The sequence below is a fragment of the Diachasma alloeum genome, unplaced genomic scaffold (assembly GCF_001412515.2).
Source record: "Diachasma alloeum isolate Michigan unplaced genomic scaffold, Dall2.0 Dall_scaffold_00199, whole genome shotgun sequence".
NCBI classification, from domain to species: domain Eukaryota; kingdom Metazoa; phylum Arthropoda; class Insecta; order Hymenoptera; family Braconidae; genus Diachasma; species Diachasma alloeum.
The window spans coordinates 603,289-619,536 of NW_021680364.1; the positions used below are offsets into that span (position 1 = coordinate 603,289).

Consider the following 16,248-nt stretch of genomic DNA (forward strand, 5'->3'; position numbering starts at 1 on the left):
AAGGAACAAAGGTTCAAGGTTCAATTTAGGTGAATCTAGAGGCGTCCAAATCTTTCTAAGTCATGAGCAAACTTGTTTCTACTCGAAAAAAGTATGCTCATATAATCGCTTGACCTTCACACCCATGAAAATCCCCTAAATTCAATCTCCCGCTGCGGAAAATTCATCTAGTTTCAGCTGCAAACCCAAATGCCCTTGAACATTCGCTGCATCCTGTCCATGCGTATCCCCAATTCAGAATAGAAAATAGGAATTAAACGGATATGCTTGACCTATCCGCGAATACTACTGGGGAAACACCTGGACAAAGGAGGGAGCCAAGGCCCAAGGGGCCCCAACTGCTGACAACCTACGGTTTTCTATCGGCAGATGGCGGGGATTGTTGCACGCTACGTAACAGCTACTTTCGAATACTCCGGGAAATTATGGGAAATTGATGAATATGCCTGTAATGCTGGCACCTAAGAAGAGGAAACAACGCCGTCACCCGCTTATCACACAATTAGAGTCTACAAGCCTCCGTCCCACGACCCAAGGGCCCTCAACGAAGAAATATGATGATTAATTTCAGAAAATGTTTCTTCTCGAAGCCATGTGATGATTACCGAGCAATGGACAGAGAAAATTGTATTTCAAATGTGGGAGGTGGGCAGTCGACTCCAATCCAGCCAGACACAATATTCGTTGGCATTAATACGTCGAAATGTTTGATTTTTCATTGAAATCACACGTACGGAAATACTTCACTGAAAAACCCAGTCAAGTCGATGGAAAATTCTATTGCATTTCTGCTTCCCTGCGCATTTCTTTTACAGAAAATGTCCAGCAGAAATTTTTTGTAGAAAAAAAATCAGTGGAATTTCATTTTTCTACGCGAATTCTGTACGAAAATAAGCACAGATAACTATCAAGAATTCCAATAGAAACATTCCACCGAATTACCCAGTTTTTTCTACAAAATTTAGTGTCACGTGTGCAGTTATCGGACTCGGTCAGCATAAATTAATAACAAAAACCCTCTAGAAGACCGTGAATTTCCCCCGAGACCATTGAGTTTCAAAATACAATAAAAATTCCGTAAATGCTCGCGACTAATCTCTAATAACGAGATTCCTCTAAACCGTTTGTTTCCCCTCGAACCGCTGAGCTAGATCCGACACGAGATCCTTATAGACAAGTGGATCGATGTTCTTGCCAAGCTGATAGAGAACGAACCAGTCGCCGATCTGGAACCTCTGGGAAATGGTCTCGATCTGGTCCTGCGGCGAGAGACGCGATCGTGCACGAAGAAGAACGAGACGTAATTTGGGTCCCGCAACGACAGCAGCTCGATAAGCCAGACTGAGACCGCTGAGTATCGAGAGAATGATGAACCAGAACCAGAGGAAAACGTAGATCTTCTCGTTGACGATGTTCAGGGGTAGAACGCAGAGGCCATCGAACTTCTGAACCGTGCCGGACGCACCATATTTGTGAAAGGTGCATTTAGTTACTTTGGGGAATACCCGAGCCATCGGATCGATCCTCTCCTCTGGCTCCATCTCCGTGAATTTCACGACATCAGCGCCGTAAGTCGTGAACTCGCCGTCTAGGAAGAAGTCCATGAAGTATATCTGGCCGACGCAGTTTATGAAATTGAGTACCTCGCAGAGGAAGAACCGATAGGCGTAGAAATTTTGGGTGTGCAGATTAGTTCGAAAATAATCCACCAGTAGTTTGCGTCTCTCGGACTTGCAGGAGTCACTCATAACCGGACAATTGAGATCCAGCACGAGCATCTTTATTCTACCCCCCTCCCACGTTTTCCACAGATAACGGGGCACGTAGAATAGCATTGCTTGGAAGAATAGGGCGAAGCACACCCACTGATAGTACTTGTGATATTTAATCTCATCCTCACCCTCGACGTGTGCTGCCACCCCGGGCTGCACAAGATCCCTGCCGACTACTCCACTGCGATCCGGAATTGTGAATGTCGAGTAGATCCAGCAGTACGTGTCCATCACGGACAGGGGTATCTCGTCGACGATGCAGTCTATTGGATCGCCAATGTACTGTCGCGATGTCACCAGCAGGGAGAATGCTATCAGTATTATCACCGTTGCCTTGTAGTGCAATCGAAATACATTATTGTCGATGCACACTTGGTCGAGCTTCAGGAGGCCCTTCACCGAGCCAAATACATCAAACATGATTTATTACTTTTTATTGCCACTGATAACTAGCTAATTCGATTATTCAACCCCCGGGTTCAGTCAATTTCACCGATAACACGCGACCATCCAGCGCAATCGCGTTTATACTACCCGAAAATTCACAAGAAATATTTCCCCTTTCGACGGCGCAACGAGAACTGCAACACCTGTCACTCGCGGTTTATCAATCAGTCACTTGCAGTTGACGTTTCACTTATTAGTCAATTTATTTATTTATTTCAAACTCGTTGCGGGTCAATCAAAAGGGTATTAGTAATGCACGGCAAGCTTTTCTTTCCTACACACTCGTTCTGTCGGGCATCGGGGACTGAACGGCTGCCTCTAGAGCCAGCGGACCCTCACCCCCTCCTCTTCTCTCGCTCACTCACTTGTCTGTAGTATAAACTTCTTTTTTTTCCCCCCCACGTTTGTATTTCGTTTCCCCTTCGGTAAAACGTGCACAAGCTGCGCGTTTCTCGCTCACTTGGTCTTCTCTCTTGCTCTACGCCGCGCGTTCCCCTCTCCCCCCGCCCGTTCGTGACTGCCCCCCNATATTTGTGAAAGGTGCATTTAGTTACTTTGGGGAATACCCGAGCCATCGGATCGATCCTCTCCTCTGGCTCCATCTCCGTGAATTTCACGACATCAGCGCCGTAAGTCGTGAACTCGCCGTCTAGGAAGAAGTCCATGAAGTATATCTGGCCGACGCAGTTTATGAAATTGAGTACCTCGCAGAGGAAGAACCGATAGGCGTAGAAATTTTGGGTGTGCAGATTAGTTCGAAAATAATCCACCAGTAGTTTGCGTCTCTCGGACTTGCAGGAGTCACTCATAACCGGACAATTGAGATCCAGCACGAGCATCTTTATTCTACCCCCCTCCCACGTTTTCCACAGATAACGGGGCACGTAGAATAGCATTGCTTGGAAGAATAGGGCGAAGCACACCCACTGATAGTACTTGTGATATTTAATCTCATCCTCACCCTCGACGTGTGCTGCCACCCCGGGCTGCACAAGATCCCTGCCGACTACTCCACTGCGATCCGGAATTGTGAATGTCGAGTAGATCCAGCAGTACGTGTCCATCACGGACAGGGGTATCTCGTCGACGATGCAGTCTATTGGATCGCCAATGTACTGTCGCGATGTCACCAGCAGGGAGAATGCTATCAGTATTATCACCGTTGCCTTGTAGTGCAATCGAAATACATTATTGTCGATGCACACTTGGTCGAGCTTCAGGAGGCCCTTCACCGAGCCAAATACATCAAACATGATTTATTACTTTTTATTGCCACTGATAACTAGCTAATTCGATTATTCAACCCCCGGGTTCAGTCAATTTCACCGATAACACGCGACCATCCAGCGCAATCGCGTTTATACTACCCGAAAATTCACAAGAAATATTTCCCCTTTCGACGGCGCAACGAGAACTGCAACACCTGTCACTCGCGGTTTATCAATCAGTCACTTGCAGTTGACGTTTCACTTATTAGTCAATTTATTTATTTATTTCAAACTCGTTGCGGGTCAATCAAAAGGGTATTAGTAATGCACGGCAAGCTTTTCTTTCCTACACACTCGTTCTGTCGGGCATCGGGGACTGAACGGCTGCCTCTAGAGCCAGCGGACCCTCACCCCCTCCTCTTCTCTCGCTCACTCACTTGTCTGTAGTATAAACTTCTTTTTTTTCCCCCCCACGTTTGTATTTCGTTTCCCCTTCGGTAAAACGTGCACAAGCTGCGCGTTTCTCGCTCACTTGGTCTTCTCTCTTGCTCTACGCCGCGCGTTCCCCTCTCCCCCCGCCCGTTCGTGACTGCCCCCCCTCCGCCCTCCCCCCCCAGACAGCACCATTTTTCGGTACAACATGAAACGGATGATGTGCCGCGTGGTTGAGCGCCCCTCTCAGTTCCATGGCCTCAACATTTGCTCGACCCCCCGCCCCCCACCCCCCGCCGCGCAGGGAAGGGGTCGATTCTCCCCCCTCGGGTCAGCCCCCCCCCCAGGGCTAGCAGCCGGCGATCTCTCACTCCAGTGACAGAGATACCGGCGTTCGGGGGAAGTCGGGCGATGTCGGGAGGATGACGGGCGCATGCGCGACGCGGGAGTCGGAGAATGTGTTGCTATGGTGACGGTGTCGCGGCGAGGGTGCCCGGTGGGGGCCTGAGAAAATGGGAAATTCGGGGGGCCTGAGGAGGGGAGGAAGTCGGAGGTGTACGGCTTTTCCGGAAAGAGAATCGAAGGCTTGGGGGCCGGTGAGGCGATCGGATTTTTCGGTTTTTTGGGGGTTTCAGGGGAATGGACTTGAGGGGTCATTCGAGGGCGGGAAAGGCACGGTCAGAAAATTAGTCTTGAAATGACAAGTGAAAACGCTTGAAATTTTTAACAACGACAAAGTTACGTGAAATTTCTGTTGAATTCTTCATTGACGAATCGGTTAATTTCTCAAGTAATTCTCGATTTTATGGTCCATACGGCACTGGAAAACTTTGAAAATTTGGAAAATTCAGGCAATAACTTCTCTGAATTTTCAGTCTGTTGAAAATTAAATTGTATGTGATGTTCAATTTTCCTTATGAAAGAAACTAAGTTTTTGATATCTCCAATCTAATGGAGAATAAAGATCGCAAAACTCGTAAAATGGCGGAAATTAGTAGATCATGATTTCTAAGATTTGAGAAATCACAGAAATCAACAGGAAATCACCTGATTCTGGAAATCACTGTCACTCGATTGAGCTCCTCGTGAAGATCATTACACCTACCTCGATACCGGTTGTGGCAGTGCCATAAAGGAATTGTTGGACTCGTAAACGCAACAGAGAGTTATTAAAAGCCTCGGGTACGCATCTCATCTAGGAAGTGATGATTCGGGGATTAGAGTTATTTGCATGACGGAGCAGGTGTTGGCAAATAATCTTATTTGTTCTGTATATTCATTGAATGTAAAATAAGAACTTGTATTTTCCGATCACTTCTATTTACGGAAAGGGGATTTTCCTGGGTTTAGTATCTCCATTCTCTTGAAAAATGAATAAAAAACGTGCGAATTTTATAGGGAAATCTAACGAATTCGATAGGGAATTCTATTGGATTTCAATTGGATGTTCAATGGAAAATGTTCTATGGAAAAAATCAATAGAGTTCTATTTTTTTATGCAAATTATTCTATTGAGATCTTTCATGCGTGAAAGAATTTAATAGAACAGCCCAACGCTTTCTCTAAGAAATTCTATTGAATTTCTATTAGATCTCCATTAGAATTCTCTTCAAGCTTTATTAGAATTTTATTAAAAAATTTTATTCTGTTTTTAAATACAGTAGAAAAAATCGGAAAATTCATGTACTGGAATTTTCCGATACATGAATTTTCCGCAGTAAATATCTCAATAGAAAAAATTGCATCGAAAAATGGGATTTTACTCAATTAAAAAATTAATTTAAAAAAACTAAGAAAGAGAGAAATGTTCACTGTTTATTCACAAAAAATATAATGGAATTTTTAGAAAGTGGAATTGACTCATCACGTCGTATAAATTTAGTCTCCACTCTGATATCGTCTGATATCAAAAGAGTCTCTACACGTGAAACTGGTGTAACGGGTTCCAAAATTCGAGAGTAGGATTCATCAAATAGTGTTTCCCATGGGGACATTCAAAATTTTTTTCTCATTTTCAGTGTTCAGTGGCTTTACACAACGAACGTGGGCGCCTCCACTGAGGTGGGGTACCTCAGTCCTCCCATTTATTTCGTAGCTCGAGACAGTCATCGCATTACCATGCTCAAGAGGTAGTTTTCAACTGTACACCTTCACCGGTCGATACCAAATCATTCTCGGTGCGTTTCTCGTGGAATAAAGTATCGAATGGATATGGTGTCTCTTGGAACATTCCTGGGAGCGTCTAGAATAGCATATCCAGAAGGTTTTAATGTTGTGGATTTGCGTGGTGCATTATGCTGCTGAATTCCGGGGGATAAATTTTATTTAGACAGATTTTAGTTCGACGAAATAATTTGATGCGGGAAAAAATAATTCATCTGTTCGAAATCACTTGTTTTCTTTAGGAATTCCAGGAAATATGTTGTTCTAAACACTACTATAATTTTTCACACTTCGATTAACAAAATCATTTTTTTTTTAATTTTCTTCATTGAGAATTCAGTGGAATTTCAAATTTTTGAGCATCAGAAACACAAGAATTTGCCGGCTTAGTTGGATTTTAAATAAAAACATGGACATTCAGTACTAAATTATTAGTGAATGTTTATGATTTTTGTTTATATTCATGGAATAATTGAACTGACTTTCCGAGTTTTCAATTATGAATTTAATAAATTATGAATTTTCAGTGATAAAACTCTTCGAAATTCCAGTGAAATTGTCACTTGATGAAAATATTAAAACTGAATTGAAAATTGAAGAGAATTGTTGTAAAATAATTGACGTGAAAGACAGTTTTTATTTATTTTTTCCCGTAGAATTAGGAATTTTCGATAGCGGGATTCCTTGAATTTTCAGTGGAATTTCAATTTATGTAAAATTCCTGACTGTAATTACTTGAATTTTTATGATTTCTATCAATTCTTACGGAATACTTGAACTGAAATATACAATTTCCATAAATTTTTCCATAAAACTGTTAGAATTTCCATTAAATTTCTGCCAAATATGCACTTAATAAAAATTTCTAGGAATTCTACCAGAAATTGCAGCCAAAAAGCTGCATAGATATTCTTTAGGAAAGTCCTTCCATTGTTGTTCGACTTTCTGCGAATCTAAAAGGTTATCCCACCAGTTAATGGGATTATGGAATCATTATGTTATGCACGAGACTTGCGCACACGTTCTCCTTGATCGTAAATATATCGGTGAACATAATCGGTAATAAGTACCTTTGCATTACATCGATTTTTTCGATCCCCAGTTGATAACTTTTTTTATTCATGCAGAACAATCGGTGAATGGTCAACGGGAGGTTTTTTACACAGCAGAATTAGTAACTTCATACTTCAGCATGAATTCTTCGCTGAGAGCTTGATATTTCATCAGTCACACAGAAATTAGGGAAATTTATTACGGTCAACATGATATATTCATCAGAAATTACAACGTTGACATTGAGAAATTAAACGACTTTAGGGCTTTTTTTATTGCTGATGGGATATGCGAGCAAATGTTCGTCATCTATTTTCCCCTGTCCTAGACATGACTATCTGAACATGAATATTCAGTACCAAATTCCGCTGAATTTTCCTGATTTCTATCAACATTTATGGAATAATTGAACTGGAATTTAGTTTCCACTGATTTTTCCGTAAATTTTGGAATTTTTAAGGGCAAATCTCCTTAAAATTTCAAGGGAACTTTTATTTCATCGAAAAAACTGAAAAGGAAATTTCAACCAAAAAGTTTACACAATGTGTTCTTTTCATGCGAGAATGGTCAAAAGAATTCAGTCTCTATCTACATAATAGATAGAATTTTATATAGATTGTAAAATACTCGGAAGCTAGATTGCTGCAGCACTCATTCACATCTTCAATATCAGAGAAAACAATGACTCTACATCGTAAACAATGTCAGCTTAGTCATTGATCCTTCCGACTGAACCCTAATGACTCAGAGGATTTCCCTCGCTTCGTTTTTAATCCAAATAAGTTTTATGTATCAGATTAAAAAATCAAACATTCTCGAAACTAGAACTGATTGCTTTGAGAGCATGTGGACCAAGCCCTCGTATCAGTTCCTTCGTGGGAAATCAACTTAAGCGCAAGACGAAATATAAACATCAAGTGGTGAGTGTTCTCATTAGGACTTGAGACTGTTTAAGATGTTCATGAATCTGATTTCTATCAATTTTTATTGAATAAGGGAACTGAAATAAAGTTTTGAATTTATAATTACAAAACTCTTACAAAATTTCAATAGAACTTTTCAACCAAAAAGTTTTAACAGTGTTTCCTTTTCCTGCAAGAATATTCAAAAGAATGAACTTTCTATCTACCCAATAGATAGAATTTTATATAGAAAATTATCAAATAGTCAGAAGCTACATTACTGCAACACTCATCCAAATCTTCAATATCAGCACAATGAGTCTGCACAGTAAATAATGTCAGCTTAGTCATTGATCCTTCCGACTGAACCCTAATGACTCAGAGGATTTTCCTCGCTGCGTTGTTAATTCAAAATGTTTCCTGTATCAGATTAAAAAATCAAACATTCTAGCATGTGGACCAAGCTCTCGTATCAGTTCCTTCGTGGGAAGTCTTGAGCGCAAGACGAAATATAAACATCAGGTGGTGAGTGTTTTCATTAAGACTTGAGACTGTTGAAGATGTTTATAAATCTTCGAAGAATTAACGACGAAATGCGCAGGGGAACAGAGGCCCGATTGATTCTAGAGAATATTAAAAAAATAAAATATAAAAAAACCTATCGAATTCGTTAGAAAATTCTATTGAACTTCTATTGAACTGTTCTATTAGTTTTTGGCCGATTCTATTGAAATGTTCAATAGAAAATATTCAGTAGAAAAAGTCAATAGAATTCAATTTTTCTATATAACTTATTCTATTGAGATATTTTCTATAGAATTTCCTCGGCTCAAATTTTTTAAGTTTTTTCGTTTGATTTTCTTGATGAGAAGAAAAGAAAAATAGAATGAAAAAAACTTGGAATTTCTGAGTCGAGCAAATTCTATAGAAAATATATGAAAAGAACAAGTTATATAGAAAAATCGAATTCTGTTGACTCTTTCTATTGAATGTTTTCTATTGAACATGTCAATAGAATCAGCCAAAAACTAATAGAAAGTTTAATAGAAATTCAATAGAATGTTCTAACGAATTCGATAGATTTTTCTATTAAATTTTTTCGTGCGTGAGTCGGCCAAAAACTAATAGAAAGTTCAAGTTCCCTAGATTTTCCTCTGACATTTTTTGCCCGTTAATTTTTCCTCTTCTGGAGGATCACATGTGAATAGATTCTGGTTCTTAAGATACACCCATTTGATAACTACTCTCGATATTTTCCACCTGGAGAGACTACACTGCGGATTTGCATGTCTAGCAACCACGGAACCTGTTACATGATACCAGTAACTGATAGTTTTGGTTTTTTAGAAGACTCTCTTTAATTGAGTGGAGCTATCTCCTGGGACAACCGTTGTGGTGGGCATGTGGCTTTTGCTTCGAATCCGGTTCTGATATTATTCTTTAAGAGACCATGGGACGTACCCAGAAAGAAGAACGGAAAATCATGTACGAAAGAATTTAATAGAAAAACCTGGCGAATTAGGCTGCAGTCAATATTATGATCAACAAAAACTGAGAACTCCTCATTATTCTCTCAACCATAAATCAATACCGATAATCGGCGATTTGTCCTCTCAAACAACTCCAATATCATCTTTCGTAATTATAAATATCGGTGACATTAATCGGTAATGAGAACTTTTCATTACATCAATTTTTCGAGCCACTGTTGACAACTTTTTTTTAATCATCCAGAACAATCGGTGAATGGTCGACGAGAGGTTTTTTACCCTGCAGAATTGAAACTTCAAATTTCAGCGTGAATTCTTCGCTGAGAGCTTGATATTTGATCAGTGACGCAGAAATTAGGGAAATTTATTGCGGTCAACGCGATGTATTCACAACGTTGACGTTGAAAAATTAAATGGCTTCAAGGCCTTTTTTATTTCGTCATTCATTTTCCACTGTCCTAGACTAATCAATCATGACGAAGACAGAAATTCTACAACTATGTATGTTCAATCAAAACATGAATATTCAGTACCAAATTTGAATTTTCCTGATTTCTATCAATTTTTATAGAATAATTTAACTCAAATTTAGTTTCCACTGATTGTTCCATAAAGTTATTCGAATTTGCCAGGTTTTGCTATAAAAAAATTTCGCACATGATACTAAGCCGCAGTCAATGTTACGATCAACAAAATGCTGAGAATAATAGTATTCTCTCCGCCATAAATCAACATTTATAATCGGTGATAAGTCCCCCCAAACAACTCCAATATCATCTTTCGTAATTGGCGCTATAGAAAACCCGTGGGCATTATATCACGAGAGTGATTATGTAACCACTGAGTTATGATCAGACGTGCAGGCCACTAATTAAGTTAATTGATTAATAAGTCCGATGAAGGATGGAGGTTACCGGAGCGACCACCCTAGGGGGAAGGGGTTGGCTTGCCGGCCCTCCTCACGACGCAAGGGGGCCCTGTGCCACAAGATCCTGTGGCGCAACGGATAACGCGTCTGACTACGGATCAGAAGATTCCAGGTTCGAATCCTGGCAGGATCGAGAATTTTTTTTCGATTTCACTGGAAAAACCGGATTTTTGTATTGCGATTGCAGGTGGGTGGGGGTCGGTATCTCTGGTGGGGTTGGAGTTATTGGGAAATGTTGGGAAGAATTGACAGGGCTAGCTGATGGCAGTTATCACATGCCGACAAGCCGTCGCTGGAGTTGTGTGAGTGTCTCGTGGAGATGCTAAAAATGAATGGTCTTATGAGGACTGATCGGGGAGATCTCAATTTCAAAGCATATCATCCACTCAAACCAATTATTTCCCCTCACATTCGAACCCCTCAAATCCTCAAATACCCAAATTTCTCTCGAAGAAAGGAGACCGTCAACCCAAGGATTGTAGGATTCCAGTTTAGCATCCCACCAGGACCACAAGCAAATACTTTTCTCCCGAATCCCCCATCGCATTGTCTTTTTTGCATTGCAAGTCTGAGCGTGCCGATGTCCTCGACGGGTATCAGGTCCACGGGGGTCTCCACACCAGGCAACACGGTCGTGAGAGGCCCCGCAGGTATATCCCAAACGTGATGTACCTATATGCAGACAAAGGAGAATTTCAGTGTAGCGTCATCCGCTTACTCACATTACCTCTTTTCATTCTCTCTTTTTTCCTTTATTTCAAAGTCTAAAGTGACACGATGAAACGTATTTCGCTGCTGACTCTTGAAACCATTGCCCCGTTATCTCTCTCCTCATTTCTCGGGCACTGACGATCAGCTGCATGTAAAATGAAGCATGAAAGACATCTACCACTTGTGAATGTCAAGAGAGGTGGACGTCACCGAAGCACGGGGAATTATTAAGTAAAAATCGCCCTTTTATAAATAACAGACTCGGAAATCCTTGAATACTGCATAAATTCTTTGTAAATAAAAGATGAATATCTGAAAATTCCGGGTCTGGAAATATTGAAATGCAAATTGAGAAAATGTTATTGACAGTGTAAAAAAGAACCTAACGACTTCGCCAGGAAATTCTAGTGGATTTCTATTGAACTTTCTATTAGTTTGTAGCCGATTCTATTGCAAAAAATCGGCAGCCTATCCACGCGTTTTTCATTAGAAATATTCTTTAAAAAAATCAAGTGAATTGAATTTTTACAGACAACTTATTCTATTGAGATATTTTCTATAGAAACTCCTCGCCCCAAATTATCTAATTTTTCTGTTTGATTTTTTTTAACGAAAAGAGGAGAAAAGTCGAGTGGAAAAACTTGGAAAATTCATGTCGAAAAATGTCTATAGAAAATGTGTCGTTAAAAAAAGTTGCATGTAACTAGACGGAGGGAAGAGAGACAAATGAAATTAATTAAGAGCACGGAGTCTATGCACACAGCCTCTGGGTCAAATAAATCAACCCGGATTCGTGCAACTCCGTCTCGTTTTATGTGCAGCCATGGGTTATCGACAAAAATAATGCAAAAGTGTCGTGTGAGGGAATCTTATGTCGGTAAAGATGGGCTATTTTTATCGCAGCCACGTGTGACGATTATCATGAATAGAATATAGCCGGTCTCTTCAACGACCAACTACTCGTGGCCTTGACCTACGGAGGGGGAGGGACTTCCCCTCTTTCGCTGCATTCCCCAGGATTTCTTTATTTAGATTTGTTGAACTATTTTGATACTGTCCTAAATCACTGGTGGGAAAGAATTGAAATTGCAGGGGCAGGTGGATAATGGTTTCGGGAGAGGGGGATTGAATTCGATTTTGAGGAAAATGATTTTTTAATCGTAATATTTATGAATTCATTAAAAAATTTACATCTTAAGATTATATTGAACTTAAATTTCCAGTTTACATTGATTTTTCCAACAAATTCCTATTTTTTAATCGCGAAATTCTTTGAAATTTGAGTGAAATTATGATGAAATAAAAATTTCCAATGAGTATATCGACTATTTAATCTAAAAATGTTCAATAATGATCATGGAATTCCGTATTATTAAGCTGTTAATGTGGATTATTGATGAAGGCCTTTCACAAGGAGGAGATTTCAACATTCACTCGATAATTGTTCTTTCAATCGCCAAATCCTGTTGTTAAACTCAGATACTCAATTCTCCAATTTGCTTCAATTTTTAATGAAAACGTGAACATTCGGTTCATCGCAAATTCAAGAAGATATCATATTCAACTGAATTTTCCTGATTTCTACTGATGTTTATGAAATAATTCAACTGAAATTTTCAGTTTATGACGAAATTCGTCAAAATTTCGATGAAATTAAAATGCAATAAAAATTTCTAAGAAGTATATCCAAATACATTCAACAATAATCATTCAATTTCGTACAATTAAGCTCTTAATACGGATTATTGATGAAGGCCCCTCGCAAGGCTCAACAATCACTCGATAATTGTCTTTTAATCGTTGAATCCTCCGGTTAAACTCAGATGTTAGTCACCTGCGACGAGTTATCGCATATTTCTCCGATTTGTTTCAATTTTTAATGAAATCGTGAACATTCGGTTCATCGCAAATTTAAGAAGACATATTCAACTGAATTTTCCTGATTTCTACTAATGTTTATGAAATAATTCAACTGAAATTTTCGGTTCATGGCGAAATTCGTCAAAATTTCGGTGAAATTAAAATGCAATAAAAATTTCTAAGAAGTATATCCAAATACATTCAACAATAATCATTCAATTTTGTACAATTAAGCTCTTAATACGGATTATTGATGAAGGCCCCTCGCAAGGCTCAACAATCACTCGATAATTGTTCTTTTAATCGTTGAATCCTCCGGTTAAACTCAGATGTTAGTCACCTGCGACGAGTTATCGCACGGCTCCCGATGTATTCTCAAGTTGAGTTCTCTCACGTATAGGGTCATGCCTCGGGGGAGGTTTGTGCCCGGAGGCGACATGGAGCACCAGAGTCAACCAGTGTTGGGAAATAGAGACAGTCAATGGATGGGGAGATTGAGTGGAAGTAAGAGGAGTTTCTCAGGCTCCGGCGCTGTTTAAAGTGGGGGAGTTTGAGAGGCGGGTGAGGGCCGGTTTTTCTGGTTTCTACTCACCGGTCACCCTGGCCTCCCTCTCACTCCATTCTAACTTTTTCCTCCTTTTTGGGTGTATGCTCTCTTCGACATCCCCCTTTGGTATTCCAGGCTACCATTTACTCAGCCACGGGTTCTCATACTCGTTCTCAGGCTTTTTTAAAAATTTCGCCTGAATATTTTGCGATAATAATTGTTGACGGATATTTTTACGGAGGATTTGCGTTTGAAATGGAGACTCTCGGGACATTGCGGAGCGAAAGGCGACTGGTTGAACCGTAATTAACACCAACGGGCGACTCGTTTCACGTATTTCGGCAGCGAAATGGGGAATTCCGGGAATGCTATCTGGGCTTCGGGCTTTTCCAACCGAGGAGACTTGCTGGAGTCGTCATGAATCATTCGTCAGGGATAAATGAATGGGAGGGCACTAGAAACTAATTTAAGTCATTTTTAGTCTCAAATTAAGACGTTAAGACTTGGTTTTTAGATATTTTAGGTGTTCTGTTCGAGGACTTCTTGTTTTGAAATTATTGTCTCATTTGTTTATGGAGATACTTCGGTCATTTTTAATACTTCATTCAATTTGGCGATTTATTTTTCAAGACATGAGGAAAGTGTCTTATTTTAAGACGTCTTGAAGACTAGTTTTTACATTTTTGTCTTCTTTATTAAGAATTATTTGGCCCCAAATTTAAGTTATTTTTAGTGTCTCAAATTAAGACATTAAGACTTAGTTTTTAAATATTTTAGGTGTTCTGACGAGGATTTCTTGTTTTGAAATTATTGTCTCATTTGTTTATGAAGATACTTCGGTCATTTTTAATACTTCATTCTATTTGGCGATTTATTTTTTAAGACATGAGGAAAGTGTCTTATTTTAAGACGTCTTGAAGACTAGTTTTTACATTTTTGTTTTCTTTATTAAGAATTATTTGGCCCCAAATTTAAGTTATTTTTAGTGTTTCAAATTAAGACATTAAGACTTAGTTTTTAGATATTTTAGGTGTTTTGTTCGAGGACTTCTTGTTTTGAAATTATTGTCTCATTTGTTTATGGAGATGCTTCGTTCATTTTTAATACTTAATTCAATTTGGCGATTTATTTTTTAAGACATGAGGAAAGTGTCTTATTTTAAGACGTCTTGAAGACTAGTTTTTACATTTTTGTCTTCTTTATTAAGAATTATTTGGCCCCAAATTTAAGTTATTTTTAGTGTCTCAAATTAAGACATTAAGACTTAGTTTTTAAATATTTTAGGTGTTCTGTCCGAGGACTTCTTGTTTTGAAATTATTGTCTCATTTGTTTATGGAGATGCTTCGTTCATTTTTAATACTTAATTCAATTTGGCGATTTATTTTTTAAGACATGAGGAAAGTGTCTTATTTTAAGACGTCTTGAAGACTAGTTTTTACATTTTTGTCTTCTTTATTAAGAATTATTTGGCCCCAAATTTAAGTTATTTTTAGTGTCTCAAATTAAGACATTAAGACTTAGTTTTTAAATATTTTAGGTGTTCTGTCCGAGGATTTCTTGTTTCGACATTATTGTCTCATTTGTTTATGGAGATGCCTCGTTCATTTTTAATACTTCATTCAATTTGGAGATTTATTTTTTAAGACATGAGGAAAGTGTCTTATTTTAAGACGTCTTGAAGACTAGTTTTTACATTTTTGTCTTCTTTATTAAGAATTATTTGGCCCCAAATTTAAATTATTTTTAGTGTCTCAAATTAAGACATTAAGACTTAATTTTTAAATATTTTAGGTGTTCTGTTCGAGGACTTCTTGTTTTGAAATTATTGTCTCATCTGTTTATGGAGATACTTCGCTCATTTTTAATACTTCATTCAATTTGGCGATTTATTTTTCAAGACATGAGGAAAATGTCTTATTTTAAGACGTCTTGAAGACTAGTTGTTACATTTTTGTCTTCTTCATTAGGACGTATTTAGCCCCAAATTTAAGTTATTTTTAGTGTCTCAAATTAAGACATTAAGATCTGTTTTATAAACATGCTAAGTGTCTTACTCGAAGATCTCTCGTGTCAGGGCCTTAATTAGAGTCATTTTTAGATTCTCAAATTAAGACGTTAAGACTTGTTTTTTAGATATTTTAAGTGTGTTGTTCGAGGATTTCTTCTTTCGAAATTATTGTCTGATTTGTTTACGCAAATACTTCATTCAATTTGATGACTTGTTTTTTAAGACAGGAAAATGTCTTATTTATCAAACGTCTTGTTTTTCTGCGGAGAAAATGTCTCATTTTAAGACATCTTGAAGACATTGGTTTTTACATTTTTCTCTTCTTTTTCAAGACATTAAGACTAGCTTTTTAGATATTCTAGGTGTCTTACTCGAGGATCTCTTGTTTCGAAATTATTATGTCTTATTTGTTTATGGAAATACTTCACTCATTTTTAATACTCCACTCCATTTGGTGACTTGTTTTTTAAGACATGACGAAAATCTCTTGTTTATCAAACGTCTTGTTTTAAGACGTCTTGAAGCCGTTATTTTTTACAGAAATTTGCAGAAAATCGTTCGTTCGGTTCTGCTATTCGGGTCTGTCATTTTCACGCGTATTTAGCTCGAATGACTGAAAGTTCAGTGGATAATCATGAGGGCAGAGCGTTTTTCAGGTCGAACGCTTCAGATATGCATCGACTTCGTTAACGGACCGCTTGAATAAATAATGAGTGAATAATTGAT

At 38.7% G+C, this 16,248-nt stretch overlaps 2 protein-coding genes and 1 non-coding gene across 3 annotated transcripts; 1 reads left to right on the forward strand and 2 right to left on the reverse strand.

The window, feature by feature from the left end:
* Positions 1–6: 6 nt before the first annotated feature.
* Positions 7–2,505, reverse strand: LOC107035590 (innexin inx2). Its single transcript, XM_015253074.1, has one exon. It carries the CDS (start codon positions 2,190–2,192, stop codon positions 1,116–1,118), a length of 1,077 nt encoding a protein of 358 aa, XP_015108560.1. The 5' UTR covers positions 2,193–2,505; the 3' UTR covers positions 7–1,115.
* Positions 2,506–2,554: 49 nt separating this feature from the next.
* LOC107035539 (innexin inx2-like) lies at positions 2,555–3,785 on the reverse strand. The gene has a single exon (XM_015253008.1). The coding sequence runs from the start codon at positions 3,470–3,472 to the stop codon at positions 2,555–2,557; it is 918 nt and encodes a 305-aa protein (XP_015108494.1). The 5' UTR covers positions 3,473–3,785.
* A 6,670-nt stretch (positions 3,786–10,455) lies between these two features.
* Trnar-acg lies at positions 10,456–10,528 on the forward strand. Its single transcript has one exon. It is a non-coding gene; the product is annotated as a tRNA-Arg (tRNA).
* Positions 10,529–16,248: the final 5,720 nt, after the last annotated feature.

What these genes read in the sequence shown, in the direction of transcription:
- LOC107035590 (XM_015253074.1), bottom strand. Translation starts at nt 2,192, where the DNA reads ATGTTTGATGTATTTGGCTCGGTGAAGGGCCTCCTGAAGCTCGACCAA.